Source organism: Neomonachus schauinslandi, chromosome 5 (genome assembly GCF_002201575.2).
Source record: "Neomonachus schauinslandi chromosome 5, ASM220157v2, whole genome shotgun sequence".
Taxonomy (NCBI): Eukaryota; Metazoa; Chordata; class Mammalia; order Carnivora; family Phocidae; genus Neomonachus; species Neomonachus schauinslandi.
This window is the reverse complement of record NC_058407.1, coordinates 97,227,105-97,248,454: the sequence shown is the minus strand read 5'-3', so window position 1 is coordinate 97,248,454 and position 21,350 is coordinate 97,227,105. Positions and strand designations below refer to the sequence as shown.

Sequence of the window (21,350 nt, the reverse complement as noted above, 5' to 3'; positions counted from 1 at the left end):
CAGGTTCGTGGACACACCTAACCAGCCTCACCTGGGTCCCTCCCTGTGCAAGGAGGCAAGGAGGGCATGGCCTCGACACTTCAGTGAGGCTGATGCTAGGTGGGAGAAAGATTGACAGTCCCTCCCTCAGCCCCACCTTTAGGGACACTTTGCCTTGATTTCCTGAGACAAGGGATCCAACCATCACAATAGATGGAGGTCTTCTCTCGACATGGTGGTGACTGAATCCAAACCCCCACTCTGGTCAGGGGCAATACCATGGAGAACTGAGGATGTGGAGGGTTGGCAGTACTTGGAAGGGGTTTCTGAGGGAAATCATCTGGGGGAACTACCTATTTCCAAGGACTTGGGTAGACAAGGACTGGGTAAATGTCATGACCGACAGGAGCTGGCCCAGGCAGGGGCCCCATGCAAGCGTAGGCTTGGGAGATTGACTGACAATGGGGGTTAGGTGGAACTCTAAAGAAAAGTCTTAGTCCAGGTTCAACTGTGTCTGAATAAGGGTCAAGTAGCAGTTTATTCCAGTGTCATTGTCAAGAGTGCAAGCTCTCAAAGTTGACCAAGTGCCACTCCTGGGGTCCCTGAGCTCAATGCCTCTGATGTACCAGGATTTGACACAGCTGGTTGCAGAAGACATGAGTACATGGGAGACATGGAGGACGGTGGGTTGAAAGGGGGTCAAACACCAGGCAGAGAGGGGCAATGAGAAGAAGTGCAAGATACTTTTCCACTGGAGTGTCCTTTGGGCACTGTCAGAGGTGAGGACCCAAGAAAACCCAGGGACACCCAGGCTCTGGGACGGGAGGGGTGACAGCCTAGTCCTGTGTGGCTGCAAATCTCAGGGTTAAGGAGCTTTATTCACTTTCATCAGCTGACCCATTGGTACATCACTGTGAGGGGGACACCTCAGCCCAGTTTCAGCTGAGATTCACAGTCGACGCAGCCCACATGCTAGATTCTGCCACTCACAGACTGTGTGTGTTAGAGGCAGAGATGGGGTTCAGTCCCCTTTCGTTACATAAATGAAAGCCAGAAACTGATAGGCATTCTGTTGGGAATTTCTGGAGCCCTCTAGATAAATAACACTGAATAACACTGAATAAAATAACGAGGAAAAAGATAGCGAGGCCCAGAGCTGGGGGTCGGCAATCTGTAAGATGGGGCCATAAAGTTGCATTTGAAAAGAAAAAAAAAAAAACCTTCTTTGCTCATTTATCTTCCTTCTCGCCCCCCTTTGCTTCTTCCTTGCTAGAGCTGGGCCTCCCACCAGCCTGGTTGGGAGAGCCAGTGGTGTCCCCAAGAATTGTTCAAAGCAGGTGAGTCTGGAGGCAGCCGCCTGGGTCTGATTCCCAGCTTGCACACTTACTATGTGACCGGCTTCTCTACACCTCAATTCCCGCATCCCTAAACATGAGACTGAAAATACTGCAGCTGTGCAAGGCAGCTTCTGTGAAGATGAAATGAGGTAACACATGGGAATCGGCCTGGGTCAGTGCCTGGCACCCAGTTCGAACCCAGTACTTGTTACCTAATATCATTACCATCATTATGATGTCTGGGTCCACCAGGGACCTTGGCTATGGCTGGAACACATTAGGCGAAGCTTCCTTGTCAAAGTAACAAAGAAACCCCAGTTCACTTTGGGCAATGCTTCCTACAGCACAGCCCCAGGGGCCACTCTTCCTGTTCCAAAGCTACACAACCCTCCTGTGTGGCCTTGTTCTGCCATTCTGATGCCACTCTGCCCTCACTCACGGCTGCTCAGTGCTCCATCTGTTGGGTGAGCCCTCAAGAACTCTCAAAAACATCTCCTCTAGGGACAGAGATCCCACTAACTTTACCAACTTCTCTCTCTTTAGTTCTCTCTCCTAATATAGCTCCTCCTCCAGGACGCCTTCATGGCCTGTCCAGAGGAGTGAGGCCAGCTTTGGAGTGCATGTCCCTCCTTCCACACTGAGCCTGGTGGCCCCCAGACTGGTCTTGGTCCCCACAGCCCAAGCACACACAGCCTCTTGGGCTAAGCCCTGTGGACCTGCCCACAAGTCAGGCCCAGAGCCATCTAGAGAGTCTAGAAATAGAGAAAGACTATTAGGGACAGGGCCTCCATCGAGGAGGGAAGTCTTGGCAAAGGACCCTGAGGCAGTCACGTGGCACAGCACCTAAGTCTACAGGCATGCCTGAAGCCCAGGACTGAATGTAGTATAATTTGTGGCTAAAATGGAAAACATTCTTTAATCCTCCCACTGCTCGGTTTTCCCAACAGACATAGAAAAACAGACTCTGGCTCCCTGTCTCCCATCCTGAGGTCCAGCCTGCTTACTCTGACCCCTCAGGCTCCCCAGACAGTCTACTGCTTCACGTTCTCTCTTTCCCGACCGGCTGCCTTGGCCTTCCTGGGTTCCAGGACTGGGCTGAGCTCCTCCCTCCCTGACCCCAGTCCCCACTGTTCCCCCGGGTGCCCTGCCTGGTTTCAGAAAGGAGACAGCCCCTCCCCACTCACACTCTCAAAGGGACCCCCCTCTCTACTGTCCCTCTGCAGGCCTCCCTGCCTGTAAAAGGAGTAGTGTGGGCTGAAGCCATCGGCGCCCTCCACTAGTAACGCACATGAATCCTTAATATGTAACCTCATCTAGAACATCACACAAAGGCCTTAAGCCGAATGACCGTGGACTGAGAAGGCATCTAAACTCTGTGCCAGACCCCAAGGCTGACATGATCTGGGCTCTGGCTTCCCTCAAACTTCATTTCTTACCATTTCATCCGTTGCTTACTCCACTTCAGTCCATTGGCTTCCTTCCTGTCCACTGAACACACTAGCTGGTTTCCACCCCAGGACCTTTGTCAGACTCCTCTCCCACCTCTTTACCCAGCTGGGCCTTCTGCCCAGCCCTCCATTCTCAATTCTGGCACCACCCCCCATGAGGTCTGTCCCAACGCCCCAGTCCATCCCCTGGCCCTTACCATTCTCGATCACAACCCTCTTCACTGTCAAAGTTATCTTGTTTATTTATCTCCTCTCTGTGTCTTGGAGGAAAACCTAAGCTCCGTGGGGGTAGGCAGCCTCTGTGTCTAATTCCACACTGGATCTCCAGTGCTGAGATCGGCCAGGCCCATGGAGCTCATGGGCAAGTGTGACTCAGAGGGTGATTATCAGTTTGCAAACAACAGCCTCGCTCATTTTGGTAGCGCCCAGTGCTCACAAGGCTGGGCCTGAGTATTTTGTCTCTGAGTGCATCACATCTAGTTTCACACAAGAGGAGCCCACAGAACAATGTTGTACCACTGCCTCACGTTACCCACCAGGGCCAAGACCTAAGGGGAAAATGCAAAAGGTTCGTGGTGACCTTTCAAGATTTTAAGAAAAATAGTCAAGGGCAAGTTCCACAGGCATGTGCCAATGAGGACAGCTTCTCTCATGGAAAATGCTATAGGGAAGAGCGTTAGCCTGTGACTGATACCTGGCTGTGTGCTGATCCATCCTCCTGCCATCCTGGGCTAATCAGGAAGATCTCTGTGACAGAGACCCTGCAGCCACACTTAGCTCCTCCTGGTATGTCTTGTCCCTTTAGGTCACATATTATCTCTTAGTCTAACCTACAAGCCTCCAGCTTCAGTTTGGACCCTTTCCTTATGTTCTAGCTCACAGAATAGAGAACTGATGTGTAGAGTATTCGTTTACAAATGGGAAGCTCCTCATGAAATCCCCCCTTATTCTTGCTTTCGTCAGGCTCCATATTTGTCATTCTTATTTTTTTTTCTACTAAAGACACATGGCCCTGCATTCCCATCTGTATCTATTACCTCTGTACCATGATGATGCTGTAGATGGGTATCCACACCTTACTGTGCTGGGGCAGGCAGGGGGCTGGGAAGCAGGTCCTGAGCCCTGGAGACTGGACAGGAGAGAGTTGGGGGCTCAGTCTCCCACAGATGCTCAGGCCAAAGAGAAGATGGGTGCCACTGTATGGGGGTGAGGTTGGAATGGGACAACCAGGGCAATGTTACTGGCTCCCACATTGGCTAATCATCACCATCACTCAGGGAACTGTTCAAACAACACCAATTCCTGGCCATGCCCCAGATCTACTCAATCAGAATCTTGGGGGTGCAAGAGTCTATTTTTGAAAATGCTTCATGGGGGATGCCATAGATCAGCCCAGTTTGGGAAATACTGTTCTTCAGGACTCACCCCTCCCTTGCTGTTCCTGCTCTGGGGCCCGTATTCCTGTGGCTTGCCCCTCTGTGAACAGTCTCAGAGAGGAGCTTATAGCATGGAAGCATGCTTGGAGACAACTCCCTCACAAGCAGAGTGTCCACACAGAACTTGTCATGTCAGCTGTGCTGCCTGCCCACCCAAGATGCCAAGTGGCTCCCATTCACACCCTCCCCATCCTCCCACAAGCTGACTACAGAGACAGAGCAGGCACCACTCGCACTCGAGTGTGGGGATACATTTCAGATCTACTACTAGGCTGTGTCAGCAGCTCACGGAGTAAGAAGGGCAAGAGAGAGGTGAGAGTACCCGCTATGTCTCAGCCAGCAGCTGAGACCTGGTTTGATTTTCAAACCATTGATCTGATGTGTCAGAGAAGACCTAGACAGCAGCTGATTACCTAACTTCATTTGTAAAGTATACCTTGCATTTTGTGAATTTGTTGAGCTTTAAAATTCCCCACTATGTGCACAGCAGCATCACAGGTACCATATTAGGGGATGGTCACTGCCCTCCATTCAAAAGCAGAGGTGACAGCCTTCTCCATGTGAAAAAAAAGGACATTCAGAAAAGTGTTGGGAAATTTTATTTAAAGAGTGTGCCCTTTGAAAGATTCCAGGTACAAATGAATAAATAATTAACTTGACTCTTCTGAGTAAGGGTGCTTTGTTCATTGTTTTAGTAACAACTTAAATTTGTTCTGGCCTCAGCCCAGGGACAGAGCTGTTACTCTTACACCACAGTTGGACTGTTACATTGTATACATCTAAACTAGCGTTAGTCTGTAACTAGGACTGCCTGAGAAACAATTGTTCAGGAACTTGCAACAACAGTAAACTGGCAAAAAGACACTGTAATTAACTCTCACCATGGTATTTGGTGACACTGAACTTGAGTCTGCAATGTTTTGTTGGTTTGGTTTCAGATTTTGTTAACTAGTAGACAACAGTTGTTAGTTGCTATTCCTCTTCATTAAAAACAGGGGTCAGAACAAATAGAAAGGAACCCCAGCAAGGAAATCGGGGTAAGACATGCAGAAGCACTCCCTCAATCTTCCTCAAACCTGGGGGCCCTGGACAAGGGAAGTGTCCTCCATTATGCTTCAGGAGAACAGTGGTCTCCAACGCTGGCCCTGGCACCTCCTGTAGGCACACTCAGAGCCACTAGAACACACATTCTTCAGCAACCCATTCTGAAATTAAAAAGTGAAATAATCCATACAGGGATGTCTCCTTCCATATGGACTATAGGTGAGGGGAGATCCTCCCCATCCATGCATGTTTATCCTTTAGGTTCAGTGCCCTCCATGTCTGGCGAGGCTGAGGATATCTCAGGCAGAGTCATAGGATCATAACAGAAGTCAGTGTCCTTGGCATGCCTCACCAGGCTCTGGCAGAGAGAGGGGAGTGCAGCAAAAGAGAGGACAAAAAATCTATAAAGGGGAGGGAATGGAGGAGCAAGGGGGGAGGATGGTTGTTCTGCCCAGCTTTCTCTGTTGCCATGGGGCCCAGAATGAGGCCCTGCCCACAGAGGGCTGCTGAGTGGACTAAGTGTGTGCAGGTCCCAGCATGGAAGGGCAAACTGGGCTTCCATGAATCCAAGAAGACCTGCAGCAGCTACTGTAGATGATTATCACCAGGCCAACTGGTGAGGAAGGGAAGGACCTGAGGCCCGATACTATCAGTAGAACCCACTGCACTGCTGTACCACCTGGCCCTCATCTCGTCTACATACAGACCTTGTCATCAGCCCCTCTGACTCCACAATCGGTACTGAGTTCAGAGGATTTATTTTTGACATGCAAGAAGGGTTACAATACATTAATAGGCTGCTGGGATCAGGTCTCTCAGATGTCACTGATGCAGTAGCCCTACCTGCCAGACTATTGAAAAGAAGTGCTGACAAGTCCTTTTACAGTGATTCTTTGAGCAACTACTGTGCGCAAGGACTGTGCTGTGCTCTAAGACTCTCAATGTCATGACAGAGACAGATGGGTAAACAGTTACAGTGCAGTGGAGTACTTGCTGGGATGTGGCCGTGACCAGGATGCTGTGGAAGCATGGTGGAGGTACTCCTAACTTTTCTGTGTTCAGAAAAGACTCAGAGGAATGCATGAATGAGTGCTTGTATACACATGTGCACATATACACACATGGAATCATGCTTTGTGGTCCGGGAGTGCCCCAGAATAGTGACTCTGCTTAGCTAAGGTAGCGGTCCAAGACTGACTGTTCTATCCAACCATCCCCCACCCATCCACCCACCACCCATCCATCTACCCACTCATCTACCACCCATTCACCTATCCATCTACCCATCCATCCATCCATCCATTCATCCATCCATCCATCCTTTACTGTGTGCTTACTATGTTACAGGCACTTTTCAGGATTCTTTATATATCTGATTTCCCTTATTCCTCACAATAACTTTATGAGATAGGAATTATTAGACCTATTCTATACCTGAGGAAATTAGGACCCAAGAAGATTAGGTACTTGACCAGGGTTACACTAATACATTAGTAAGTCACTGAACTGGAGTTTTAATCCAGATCTGGATAATTCCAAATCTGTGTTCTTTGTTATCTTTCCTGCATTCCTTACACCGTGTCCTTTGGAACATTGGATTTTCCAAGTACTCACAGATGATCCACATGCACAACCTCTCACTTTCTTAGGAAATGTAATAGGCCAATGCATCCCAGAGACTCTGAGAAAACCAGAAGTATCTCCACGTAATCCAGCATTCCCAGACCCAGCTGGCCATGGGAACTTGTTTGGCAGCCAAACTACCTGTCCCATGGCAGTTTAACAAAAGTTGCTTTACCCCCTTACCTGACCTAGGATCACAACTCAGGACTTCTGCCCCCCAGCAAGGCATTTTTTTCTCCAGCCAGCAAATAATGATTTGACCTTATGCCAATCAACAGCCCACCCCCTTGCATCTTGAAGATGTTTTTCTCCCATCAGCCCTTCACCTCTGTTCTCTCCCCTGGGATGCTGGGATTCTCCATGAAACACAGAGGGTAAAGGGACTATTAGACTTCACAGAAGTGAAGGGTTTGATCTGCAAGTTGGGGTTGCACATACACTGGAACCTTCTCATGCTGTCTCCTGACTCTGAGTCTTAAACTGTTACTGGCCCAGAGCAAGAACCCATCTTCCTGGTTACTCTAGCCTCATACCATCCACTACAGATGCTACTGCTGGGCTGTCAGGACAGTGGCCTTGTTTTCAGTGTTCAGCCTCTCCATCCCCAGCTTCAGCATTTCTCTTGCCATCCTGCTCATAGTTCTCTTCCTGAAAAAGAAACAGACTGGCAGGACCAAGCCAGACATGCACGCCCTGTGCCTAGAAGAGATTTTACTCCCTGCCTCAGAAAGTGAGGCAGGGCTCTACCTCTCCCCACCTGCAGCCAAGAAGCAGAAGCCAAGGGTGACCCGGTGCAGTGTCCACCCGGGGGAACTCCCTCCACTCTGCGGCCTGCCTCACATCCCTGTCCCCCCACCCCCCCAACCCAGGGAGTCAACACACGTCACCTCCTTGTACTCCAGGCCCTGACTCACTGCATTGTTGGGCAATGACTGTCCGGAAATCTGCAGCCTCAGCTGCTCCAAGCAGGCTGCCTGCTCTGCACCACAGGGTACAGCCACCTCCCCGAGTCACAGGCTAGGGTTTGGTTTATTTTTTCCAATGAGATCAAGTCATCCCAAATGCTTATCCCCAGGAGTGGCTAGAGTTGGCTCCCAGGTCATGCACAGGGCATCCCTTTACTTAGGGAACAAAACACATAGCTTAACATGAGAGCTTGCCTCTCCTGACCTCACCACCACTCACCCCTCCATCTCCAGGCCCTGGCAAAGGGCACCCAGGGCTCTCTAGGATCCTGCATGAGCCAGATCAGAATTTATGGATGATGTATTATGTTTTGATTATTTCTGATTCAAAAACAGTGAAGATTAGGGCAGAGGAAGGGAGGGAAATCTACCCCCTTGAAAATGGCAGCTAACCTGGAATAAAGGCACCAGGGCAACACATGCCTGATAGAAACAAGGAGTCTCCTTCCTTACTCTTGCTTTCTCTCCCTTCTTCCCAACCGATTCACCATGTTCTCAAGGAATACTGCTGGGAGAGAAGGAGGGAAGACAAAAGGGAAGGAAAGAGAGCTTCACATTCTCTTTTTCTGGGGCACCCCTGCCGACTTCTTCTCTCCCTCCTTCTTGAGTGTGGGCAGGAAAGCATCAGGCAGCTCCCCCAGAGCTGCCCTAGAGTCCAGGGCTCAAGGTCCCCACTGGTCTGTGTTGAGAAAGCACCCCTGAAGTCAGGTTCTAGCCCCAGCTCTGCAATTTATTTGCTTTGTGACCATTCAGGAACCAAAAGGAAAAATAAAATTGTTTAAATTCCTCACTACCACATTTTACCTTGAAAAAGTAAAATGATTTTCAGAACTATGCTCATTACTATGTCCATCTCCTCTCTTCTCCCAAAGCTTCCAGCCCTGCCCCGCAAAGCTGGCCACTGATATTTCTGCAGAAGAAGATTCTTTGTTGGTTGTGTAGTAAGTAATTAACCTTAACCAAAAGGAGGGCTGGTCTTTGCCCTTGGCTACTTAGAATGCCATGCCTGATGGGAGCGTCTGTGTTTGTCTGGGGATTTGGCCACCAGACAGCATAATAATGTGATTTATGTTGGGATCTTTGGGCCACATGGCATCAGTTCTACCCCCAGAAGGGCTGAAGACTAAAGGTCAGCCACGCAGGTGGTATATGATCAAAACTCTAGACACCAAAGCTCTGGGGAATTGCCCCAATTGGCAACACTCTATGAGTACCATCGCACATTGATGTTGAGAAAGTGACACAGTCCTGACCGTATGGGGAGCGGACGCTGGAAGTTCTGTGTTTGGTACTTTCTTGGACCACCCCATGCACTTCATCCCTTGGCTGACTCCAACCTGGGTTCTTTCCTGAAATGCACTGTGCCAGCTTTCAGTGAATTCTGAGTCCTTCCAGCAAGTCACTAAATGTAAGGGAGGTAAACTGGGGAGCCCCAGACTTGAGATCTGTATCAGAAGTGAGGGTGGTCTGTGCAGACCAGGCCTCCTAACTCTGCAGTCAGCTAACTCTTCACAGTTGGCCGCAACTTTCATGGTGGATAATACTGAATAACAGATTCCTAGATGGCGCTTCCGCTGGGGGAGCCATTCTTCCTGCAGTGGTCTATGAAACTGACCTAATAAGGACTCTTAGTTCGGGGGCACCTGGGTGGCTCAGTTGGTTGGGCATCTGCCTTCAGGTCAGGTCATGATCCCAGGGTCCTGGGATCGAGTCCTGTATCAGCTCCCTGCTCCTTGGGAAGTCTGCTTCTCCCTCTGCCTGCCTCTCCCCCAGCTTGTGTGCACATTCTCAAGCGTTCTCTGTGTCAAATGGATAAATAAAAAAATCTTAAAGAAAAACAAAAAGCATTCTTAGTTCATGAAAAGATTACAGGGCTAGCCTTAAATCTAGCAGTCAGCTTTCAGAATTGTATAGCAAGCACAAACGGCCACAGTGCCAGGGTTGCGGTTTTTTGTAGTATCGATAATCCCTCACGGAGACAGCGCTTAGGAGTCCCACAGCCTCCTCGCGGCAACCTCAACCGACGTGCGCTCACCGCTTTCCGCTCGCCCTGGTTATTTGTGTGTCTCTGTGCACAGAAGACTGTGAGCTCCCTGAGAGCAGCAACCATCTCTCACTCATCTCCCACCTTCTGGAGACCGAGGCAAAAGGTAACACACTAAGAATCTGATGACCTGACCTGGATGGGCCAATCCTTCAAAGACAGTAAGCAGTTGTGTCCATAGACATGTGGTTCTTCAGCCCCATAAACAGGTTCCTCTTAAACTGTGAGTCCACATAAAATGTCACAAGTCTCCTGTTCCTCTCTAAGAAGAGAGTGAAAAGGAAAAATCAACCTGGGAGGCAGCAGCATGGAGCGAGGTGCACATATGTGGGATGTAGGAGACGGGGTCCTGGTGACAGCCTCATAATCCTTGGGGGCTACATGACCTACGACTAGGTCTTCTCACTGTGGGACAGCAAGAAAGAGCATGGCATCTATCTCCCCACCCCGCCCTGCCACCCAGAGGTGCCGGGGGTAATCATTCTAAAGCTCATACTGTCACAGACGCCACAGACGTTTTTGAAGCATTGACTACCTGTTAGGGACTGTAGAAGGCGCTTCCACCCCATTGTTTCTTTCCCTTAAGTCCTCACATTCCGGTGTTGGGGGCCAAGAATGGGGAAGAAGCCACGAGCGGGACTACAGATGACACAAGCTGGCTTTGAGTTGGTAATTATCAAAGCTGGGTAAGAGGAGCTGAAGGTTCACTCCACTGTCTCCTCCATTTCTGAGTATGTTTGAAATGTTCTAGTAACAAATGCACTTAAAACCATCCTCTTGGCAACAGTGTGAGGCAAGTCTTCCTAGTCCCACTTTACCCATGGGGAACCAAGGCAGAACCGAGGAAATGTGGGGGCTCCACAGTGTTAGAGGGAAAGTTAGGTCTGGGACCATAGGTTCCTCCTTCTGTGCAATCTCCCCCACCCCCAAGTCCCCAGCTCTGGGGAGGTGACTGTCCCACACAGCTGGTACCTGCTCACTTGCAACCACACTTGCCCTCAGAAAGGGTTCTTTGAAGGTCTAGGTTTGCTTCCAGGGGAGGTACACCACTGCGAAAGGGGGGGGGAATGAAGAAAAACAACTTTCCACCTTCCTCTCCTATGCTAGGGGCCCCTTACCACATTTCACTTGAGAAGTTCAAGGAATATGGTGCCTCCTCAAAGCCACAACCATCATCTGCAAACATTTGCTGAGTCCCCAAGCGCACTGGGTAGGCATTGCTGGAGGCTCCAAAAGTGTGTAGCACACAGAAGTTGCCCTTCAGCAACTTCCTCGAATCTGCTCACAATGATATTTTTAAGTTTATTCGCACACTGTACAAAGAAACAAAAATATCATCAGAATAGTCTTCACCTTCAAAAGGATTTGCTCTAGAATGGAGAGGGGACTGCCCATCTCTCCTGCAAAGGAAGGAACTGTGTGTTTGTGTGTGTGCATGCACTTACATGCATGTATGTGCAGTGTGTGTGTGTGTGTGTGTGTGTCAGGACAGAGGGGATAGATGGAGCTGAGCAAAAAGAAACACACTTCTCAAAAGCCACACTAGGAACATGGCCATCTGCCGTGCTAGAGCTGGCTGCAGCCTGCATTTGTTTGGAAGTTCAACCCTGGGATCTATACAATTTTCCCCAAATAACCCCTTGAAGGGAAAAACAACATAGCACAAGTAACAACAACAGTACTCGAAAGCATGGAGACATATTCAACCATTTTCTTTCCTCTGACCATATTCTGCCAAGGCCCATGTCCTAGAAATCTCTCCCCCTCTGTGACAGGGAAGTCACCAGATGGGTTGTGTTTTCTCACCCCACGTTCTAACTTTTTCTCATCCTCTTGCAGCCATGCACTGGTTGGCTAACCAGTAAGCACCAAGGAGCGTGAGAAACACTGCCAGTCACCTCTGCCATCCCTGTTGTGGGATGTGCATCGGCACCCACGTCACGGGCATGACATGGCCTGGGTGTCTCCTCCTGGCTGGCGGATGGAAGGACCAGCCTCTCAAGGCTGCCCCCACACTTCCTCCCTAAGTCAGACAACTCTTTAAGCCATGGCTGGATTCCCCACACACCGGATTCTCTGCGGCATCTCCCGGGTTTTCACAGAACCAAGACGCAACCAGCAGAACAAAAGCTAAACCCATGACCCGGCCGCCCACCCTCCAATCCAAGGATATGTAGAAATGTATCAACGCTACGACACTGGGGGGGAAAGTCCAATGCAACTCTGTAATTGTGGTCCATTCACATGGCATGATGTGTTGGCAGTGCATTCTCGGGGAGGCTGTTCATGCCTCACAGAGGCTGGGACCATGAATGATAATAGAGGCTTTGCAATGTTCCATGCTCTGTGCCCTTCTGCATGCTCTCGATTTAAAAAGCACAGTTCTTGGGTCGAAGAATCAAGTTCTTCAAATAAATGTTGTTCACTTTCTTTCAGGTTGGGTCTGGGCCTAGTGTGGACAATCCCTGGGTGTCAGCTCCCTGGTGGAAGAGAGTCAGCTTTCTACAGGCATGCTTGGGAGGGTGTGTGTGTGTGTGTGTGTGTGTGTGTGTGCATGCGCGTGTGCATGCACCTGCTGAGGAAGTAGAGAAAGTAGCGGAGACCCAATACATCGAAAATCCCTGCCAAATGACCTGGCAATGAGGAATAACATCTGTCTTGGGCAAGAGTCTAGAAATGAACGATTTCCAAGATAATCTCAGAGCACTTAGAAAGAGCCAACATTAGTGTCTTAGGGCAGATAATGCCCGAACTTCCCTTTTGTTTGGAAGTTCCGTATAATATTATTTCTGGATTTCAGGAGGGCTTTCTTATGAATTTGATTTGTAAATAGGTAATGTGTCCCAGTGGCTCCAAAACCCCAGTGTATCCATGGTGGGTGAGGAGTCTTCCGGCCGTCTGTGTCCACACCTGAGCAGCTCTCGCTCCTTCCTGACCGAGCTTACAGAAGGTCTTACAAATACAGAAGTACAGATGCGTGTGTGCGTTTATCTGCACTTTCGCCCTCTATGATACAAAAGGAGGCACACCACGCACCCTGCTACGTACTTTTGGTGAGGCTTGAGGAAGGTTCTACTGTCTTTGCGGACAAGCTGGAGAAATGGGGCACGGATGGTACGGTGCAGTGGCTCAGACCCGGCGCAGAACCAGACAAGGAAGCTAGTTCTGTTGACTTTCTGTCCCGGGTCCGTTCCACCACACTGCCTCCTGGGCCTGCTCTTTGTCTGCTGTTCAAAAGAGACAACAGGCCCAATGCAGCGTCTCTTGTGCTGAGCCCACCTCACCAAACCCAGACGTAATAACTAACCCAACTGCAGGTTCAGCCTCTCCCAGGACCGTGATCTGAACCAGGCAGTCTGGACTCTCCTGACCAGCACCAGTGAGGTCATCCAACTGACAAACCCCTGCCTTCCCCGCAAAGAAGGTGATCTCGCTTTTAAACAATCCACTCTTTGCTAGTAACCTCCTTGTTCCATCCCCTTCTGCCTATAAAAGTCTCTCATTTTGTCCAGCTCTTTGGAGCTCCTTTCCACCTGGCAGATTGGACCCTGCCCAATTCATGAATCACTGAATAAAGCCAACAGCGTTTTAAAAATTTACTCAGTTGAATTTTGTTTTTTAGTACCACATGAGGGAGTATCTCTGAAGCACCAGCGGGCTTCTCAGAAGCAGTTTGTCCTCTTACTTAAGTAGTTTAAAATCTGCCCTGGCAATCTGGCACACACCACTCATTTGCTTAGTAAACCCTTTCCTCATAGATCATGCAAAGATAAATTCTGAGCCCTTCTCTCTTCAAATGACTAAATGACCTAACTATGTGAAAGCCTCAGCCCGGTACTTGGCACATAGTAGCCACTTCATAAAATAAATATTAGTAGATTCTGACTGATTACTAAATTCCAAATTAATGGTACCTGGAGTAAGCATGAAGAGACAGAGAGCTGGCTCCTCTCAGAGCCAGAGCAGTGATGGTTTATTCTGGTAACACAAGCCTTTCCTGAGCCAGGGGTCACTTCCTACCCTCCCGCCAGAGAAACAGAAATAATGATTTTCTTCCTATTTCGTATTCATTTTAGGAATCATGTGGATTCTAATGATTACCTGCTGGCAACCGTCGGGCCCACCCCTTGACAGAGCTGAGCTAGAAGGGCAGGCAGGTCAAGTGGGGGTGAAGTGACAGCACCAGGTTTGGGGAAGGGATGAGAAATCCTCTCCCGGGGCAAACTTCGCTGCCCCTCCTGGCTCTCCAGGGACAATTATCCTCCCCCACTTCGGCCCTGACCCACCCACACCAACCAGACCGGCTACGGTCTTGGATTGGACGGGTGATCTCGGGAAGTCACATTTCTGCAGCACTGGCTTCAGTCACATGCAAGAGAGGGTGACCCCCTGGAGGAAACAATGTTTACACAGAGATTCCAAAAGTGAAGCACTCCCTAGGAGTTAGTGTTGCTTTCGATGTGGACCGCTACCACTTTCCACTCTCCAGTATAATTATAAATTTGCAGTAGCTCCTGAGCAAAGGAAAGGAGAGCAAAGTAAAACCGCCACAGGCTGGTAACCTTCCTAATTAATCTGCAAGGCACACATCTTTTCCAGGCCACCAGAGAATCTCAGGTCAAGTCCCACAGACTGTGCACTGGGCTCTCGCCCTCATTCTTCCTTTGGGAGCCAACACAGTCAGGACCTCCACGTAAACATGTCACCCTCCCCACCCTTCCCCGGAACCCGGGGAAATCTCTCCCCCCAGCCACAACGGAAGGCACTTCACGGCTCTGGCAAGCAGCACTGTCTCAAACACAGAAGCCGGCTGGCACGAGGCTCCCTCCAGGGTCACGGCCTTCTGTTGGCGGGGGTGGCCACCTCCTCCCTGGGAAAGGTGCAGAGCTCTGCTGAGACCAGCTGCCGGCCACGTCCGCAGCACTTCAGGAAGACCACCCCGAGCGCAGCGGTTACAAGTGCTGGGTTTTACTCCTACCTCTAACCGTGGGTCCTGGGTCGTGATTTTAGTTCCCTAGGCCTCAATTTCCCCATCCTGGAGGAGTTACAAGGAATGAGCGAAAATATCCTTGCAGAATGTGAAGCAGGGCATCTGGGAGGCTGGGAGTGCTGGATAAATGTGACTTACTTTCTCATCATGGCTGTGGCCATCAGGACCCCTGGCCCCTGTTCAGAGCAGAGCACCACGACCACTCCCACTGCTTCCTGCAATGGGCTTCAACGCTGCTCCCTGGCTTTCAATACTCTCCCTCCAGGGCTTTCTCCCATGTCGTGTTCCCATCCTCATTTCCTCCTGGTCTCCGTCAGCCACCGTGTGCTCCCAGACACTGGGGGAGTGTCTGCCTACCAGCTCTTAGTCTCAAGTAACAATAAATTCTAATAATGTCATCGCAATAACAACAGTGACCATCTGCAGGTGACCCGCATGCACTGGGTGCTGAGAAGGGCTCTGTGTAGGCCCTCCCACTCCATCCTCCCCCTACTGCCTCGCTCGCTCACGACAACCCTGTGAGAAGGGGTCAGCATGCCAGCTTTAGAGCTCAGGGATGGAAGGCTGAGCTGCCCAAGGTCACTCTGCAACCTTCCTAGAATGTAAGTTGCATGAGAGCAGGGGGTGTCTCCCGTAGTCCTAAAACCTACAACAGCTCCTGGCCTCCAATAAATATTAGTTGAATAAATGAATGAGTGAATGGATAGATGGATGGATGGGTGAAGGAGTGTAATGAGAAGCTGGAATCTGAATCTCGGTCAATGTCACTCCACGGCCAGAGGTGACACTCTTCCTGCTACCTTTCTATGTACATATACAACCTATTCATCCCTGTGACACTAGCTTCTTCCAAAAGTTTTCTGTCAGCTGCAGCCCATGACTACCCATCTTTTTCTAGTGTGTCTGTAACAGGCAAAGCCTCCATCACACAATGCAGTGCTCCGTAAACACTCTGACGGCAGGGGCCGCTTAGTCACTGCATCTCTTGGTCTCAGTGGCAGCCTCAATCAGACACTTAAGAAACACCTCCTGGTTGAATGGCTTCTTTTTGGGGAAGGGCTGCCCGGTCATCACCTCCCCTAGATCCCTACCTCCCCAAACCCTAGCCTTTCTTATAGGAAAGAAGAAGTGAACTGAGCCTTACTCCTGACATTTTTCGAGGAGGAGCTACCGTGGCCCTTGGCCTCCTGACCCAGTATGTCACCAGCGGTCCGGCTGGTTCTTAGAGCTGCTCCAACACAGGGCTGTAGCAGTAACTCTGCCCTGGGAGCCAGAGATCCTGGTCCCAAGTCCAGCTCTGCTGTTACTTGCTACAAGAATTTCTCCATTCTGGAGCCCAGTTTCCTCATCTGCAAAATAAAGGTGCCCATGATTTCTACATTCTCCTCTGCTTTGGCAAAGCATGCAGCTCATGTGCTCACTCTATTCTCGGGGCCATGGAGAGCAGGACATGTCTACTTCTAGTCGAACAACCCTTCTAAGGTGAGAGGTCTCTGTGACTTCCCTCCAGACCTCTCCTTGACAGAGGGCTCCTGGACCTGCAGCCGCATCACTTCTTCCAAGATGTGATGAGCAACCACTCTGCTCCCCTTCCTCCTCATCAGGACCTCTCCTCTCGCCAGAGACCAGACTTGCTGCTCTTCCTTGTCAGGGGGGAAGAGGGGATGCGAGGACAGCAGGGTTCTTAGAAAGAGCGGCCAACAACCTCTCCTGAGGGTGAAGAAGCTCTCTGAGCACCACGATAAGAAATTCACTTTGGAGAGGCATCAGCCACTGAAAGAGGATCTCACAGATATACAGAGAGAAACGAAAAGAACCCTCAGTCACGGCTTGCCTGAGAAACAAACATGCTGGGCAACTGTCTTGTACCGGCCAAGAATGAACAACAAAAGGATGTCACTGTTTACTTTTAGAAGCATCAAGCCAACAAACAAGATGAAACGTGGCTCCTTGTTCATGATAATTCCTGGGTGAAAAGCTCAGGCCACAAAGTGTACAGCACATCTCATCTTACTCACACACAGACACATAAATACACACAAAGATTCAAAGGAAAAATACCAAAACATTAACAGTGATCACATTAAGAAGGATGCTTTGGGGCACCTCGGTGGCTCAGTTGGTTAAATGACTGCCTTCGGCTCAGGTCATGATCCCAGGGTCCTGGGATCGAGCCCCGCATCGGGCTCCCTGCTCAGCAAGGAGGCTGCTTCTCCCTCTGACCCTCCCCCCTCTCATGTGCTCTCTCTCATTCTCTCTCTCTCTAAAATAAATAATAAAAAATAAAAATAAATTAAAAAAGAAGATGCTTCTTATTTACAGTTTCTAATTTACCTGCAGTAAACAAGGATTGTTTTATAAAGAGAAAAAAATATACTACACCATAAAAAAAGGGGGAGCACCTCTTTCTGCCAAAGGAAAGGCTCAGTTGGTTAAGTGTCTACCTTCGGCTCAGGTCATGATCCCAGGGTCCTGGGATCGAGTCCCACATCGGGCTCTCTGTTAATGCAGGGAGCCTGCTACTCCCTCTCCCTGCCGCACCCTCTGCTTGTACTCTCTCTCTGTCAAATAAATGGATAAAATCTTAAAATACATATATTACATTTGAAATGCCACTTCATCCTAAGATTTTAAAAATAAAAATGCTAAGGGACACCTGGGTGGCTTCGTCATTTAAGCATCTGACTCTTGATTCCGGCTCAGGTCATGATCTCAGGGTCATGAGATCGAGTCCCACATCAGGCTCCATGCTCAGCACGGAGTCTGCTTGAGATTCTCTCTCTCCCTCTCCCTCTGCCCCTCCCCCTGCTCATGTTCTCTCTCTAAATAAATAAAATCTTTAAAAAAATAAAAATGCTTGAATAAAAGGTTCTTCCCTTTAAAAACGTACTACAAAGCTGATACCAAATTGAAAAGAAAAAACACATGAGCTGTAGGCACTAGAGAAGAGATAGCAGTTCTCAGGACTCAGGAGGGGCATGAGGCAGGGGAAGGAAGAGGCTCCACGAGACATTTGGGATAGGGGCAGGGTGGGGTGTGGTGTTGGAAAGGCCCCCAGAACCCACTGGAAAGGAGAATACGGCATGGAAGACAAATCCTTGTTCATATAGAAGTCAGACCTACAGGCAACAAAGGGGAAATGCAAACCAACATGCCCCAGAAGGCAACAGGGCCAAGCCGCAACCTGCTTCCGAATATAAGCAAAGACATTATTCTACCACTTGGTGTCTGGAGTTTCAAGAAGGTGTTATCCTTTCAACATGTATTTATCCTTTTATTAGTTATTAGTTATCATCCTGTTAGCATCCACTATCCCGCTCCACCCCAACTTCTCCCCCTTTAGCAAAAGGGGACTTCGCAAACAGAAGGACAATCGATGTTTCAGTTCTGCCCAGGCCCCGGTTAGGTGCCCCGGGGGTGCTGGGGAGCTTCTCTGTGCTGTCCCCCCTTCTCCAGGGCAGAGGGCACCAGTCCCACCCAACCTCATCCCCCCATCACACCACCGCCACCCACGTGGCCATACATAGGGTCCTGCCCTCGCGCGGGAGGCAGGGGAAGGCTTGCCTATCCTAACCAAAGGCGGTGGCTGCCAGTGTGGATTTACACCTTTCCCTTTCTGGGAAAGAAAAAAGGAACACCCATCCCATCTTTTCTTCCATGGAAAACAGGGGCCTCTTCCCTGGAGCTCCCAGGGTTGCAGCGATATCCCTGGATGGCCTCTTTTCTTCCATAGCCCACACTCTCCTGGAATGTGGAGGAGGGTTGAGCCACGTGAAAGCCAGGGCACTTCTGAGTGAGTGAAATGTTGAGAAAATAAATCGACACAGTGTGCTGAAGATAAGCGGAACGGAAGATCCGCTGGAGGTAGGGGAGAAAACCCACCCCAGGGAAAGAGTGAGACTGGACACACTGCTTTCTTCCCTGAAGCCACCAAAGGCCTTGGGCCCCGAATCCTTGCTGAGAAATCCCACTCCCCGGGCTCAGTTCAGAGACAGTGGCCCCTGGGTAATTGAAGCTGGCAGATTTTGACATGTATTTCCTGGGAGTGACCCTGATGATGTTCTGATGCTAATTTAGAAAGACTCAGTTTGGAACGCTAGCTACATAGCTGGATCCCTATACCTCCACCCGCCACCAGATGTGACAGGACATTTATGTTAGGAATTCTGAAGGGCTGTCCAGCCAGAACCCTGGACTGGCGCCTTAAGTTGGCTCCAAGTCCACCCGTGCTTAAAGCCAAAATCCTCAGGGTACCAACTGGGTGGTGAGGGTATCTCTGGGCTCTGGGTGAGGAAGCCAAACTGCCAGCCCTCTTTCTGCCAAAGGAAAGACTGACATGTCTGGGACCACAGTCTCTGTGTAAAGAGATATATCAAGGCAAACACTGGGGACTGAGGTTAACATTTTCCAAGGGAAAGTGCTGACATGAAGTGAACACCATCTTTTTTTCTGTACGACATGGAATTAGATGGGCTTGTAATTGGTTGAGTAAAAATACCCAAGGGGTGTTGACAAGTGAAATAATGAAGGGAAGTCCTTGATAGTGTGCCACAGTCCTTTCCTTTTTCCTGGTCAATATTTTCATCGATGATTTGGATAAAGACAGAGACGGCAAGCTTCACATGTGCAAATATCACCAAGCCTGAAAGAGCAGATTAACACACTGGCTGGCAGCAGGAGTAGCCATGAAGGTCTCAGCTGCCTCGCAAGAGGAGCTGACATTCACAAGTTGGGTTTGAATCTGACAATTGTTAAGACCTACATTTAGGTTTAGAGAAGCATATGGGTGAGTCCAGCCTACGCTAATGTCAGCTCATCCCAATGAGACTTAGGGGGTTCTCTAGTACCTGAGCTCAGCATAAGCCAAAAGTGTGATGCGCCTCTAAAACTTAGCTTATATTGACAGATGTACAATATTTGAAACCAATCGAATAAGTCCAACTCTATTCACTCTTGGAGTTCTTCTCTGGCACTATATTAAAAGGGACACTGACAATTAGGAGAGGGTGACTAGAAGAGGAAAGGGTCTGGAAACAGCGTCAAGTAAGGAATGGGTGAAATAAATGGACCGCTTTGCTGGGAATGGAAAACACTCAAGCAAGGCTAAGGACAGGTGCCCTCCAACATCTGAAGAACTGCCTTATGAAGATCGCCCTGCCTCAGCTGTGTGTGCTCAGAGAGCAGTACTAGGTCCCACTGGTGGAGACTGTGGGCTTCCTGACCAAAAGGTGGAACAGGCTGCATTAGGAAATAGTAAATCTCCATCCCTAGAAGCATTCAAGCAGAGACTTAAATGAGCACCTATCAGAGACATGGTAGAACTTACTGGAATCCTCAGATTGTCCCTCCTAACCCTGGGGCTCTATGAATTCATGGCCATGTAATGATGAAAGGAAAGATCCCAGGGAATGATGAGAAGCAAACAGGGGATATGCCATGGCTGGCCACCTGCTGGCATTCTGGTCACGTGGATTAATGGGAGGTGACTCATAGGTGTTCTCAGGGTAAAGGACACAGAGAAAGGGACTCCAGATGGTAGAGCGGCTCTGCAGGGAAGAATGGAAAAGCTTTTTGCCCCAGACTCAAGCTGAGACACACCAGAGTGGAGCAGGCATGCATTACTCATCCGAGGCCTTGGTGCCACTGCTACCAGTCACAGAACCTGTGCAGAAGACTTTTGCACCAGGGCGCTACCTTGTGCTCCACGTGCAAAGGCAATCCCTAAGCAGGGAAGAGACCTCAGATAAACCCAGAAGAGGCAGCATCCCTATCAACAGACCTGGGATGGAGTCACAGCTTGGCAGCCATGTGACATCCAGGAAGTCACTTCCCCTCTCTGCCCTTGGTGTTCTCTTCTGGGAAGAGAAGGGAGGGCTACAGATATGTAAAGCTGGTCCCAGCCACCTCTCACATTTGCTATGACTGTCATGGATTCGGTGACTTTTGGTTCAGTGACATCAAGGTCACAGCACAGAAGGGAGGGACAGAGTGCTCAAGGTGTAATCCATTTCCCACAAGGATGAGGCCAAAGCAAGGGGTCCCTGAGGAAAAGCTCAATAAGGCCAGCGTTCAGAGTTGTGGCTGACCCTACCAGTTTTCCCACTCCCCTCCCTGGGAATAATGGTAAAAGTGCAAGTCCCACTAAAAGTCAATGAACCAATTCCCTACTGCTCTTGGGGCCACTTCTACCCGGGAGGAAATTTACTCTTTTCCGCTAACCTTTTCCTTCCTTATTCAGCTTCATATCCTCTTTTTACTCCCTGGAGCCCATTACTATTTATGGCCCCTGTGGCTATTTTTTGAGTCAAAAGGCTATTTATTAAGCTCTTACATCTCTTCCTTGACAGCCCTTCTTTCCCTTCGTTTCCCTGTTCAACCCACAGACCTACGCTTCCCTTGACTAACCCCCAGGAACAGAGTTTTGGAAAGTTTCCTTCACGGATCTAGAGGATAAGCATAGACTGTGCTGGAAGACAGAGGGGTA

General features: G+C 49.6%; 1 protein-coding gene across 3 annotated transcripts in view; it reads right to left on the bottom strand.

Annotated features, from left to right (window-relative positions):
• The window catches only part of ANO2 (anoctamin 2), a 324,700-nt gene that overhangs the window by 85,130 nt on the left and 218,220 nt on the right, over positions 1-21,350 (bottom strand). The window contains exon 15 of one of the 3 annotated variants that reach the window (XM_044915480.1): positions 2,837-2,851. The exons of the other annotated variants lie outside the window; for them this stretch is intronic. Coding sequence (XP_044771415.1) covers positions 2,837-2,851 — 15 coding nt within the window. The remainder of the gene's footprint in view (positions 1-2,836; positions 2,852-21,350) is intronic. 3 annotated transcript variants of the gene reach the window in all.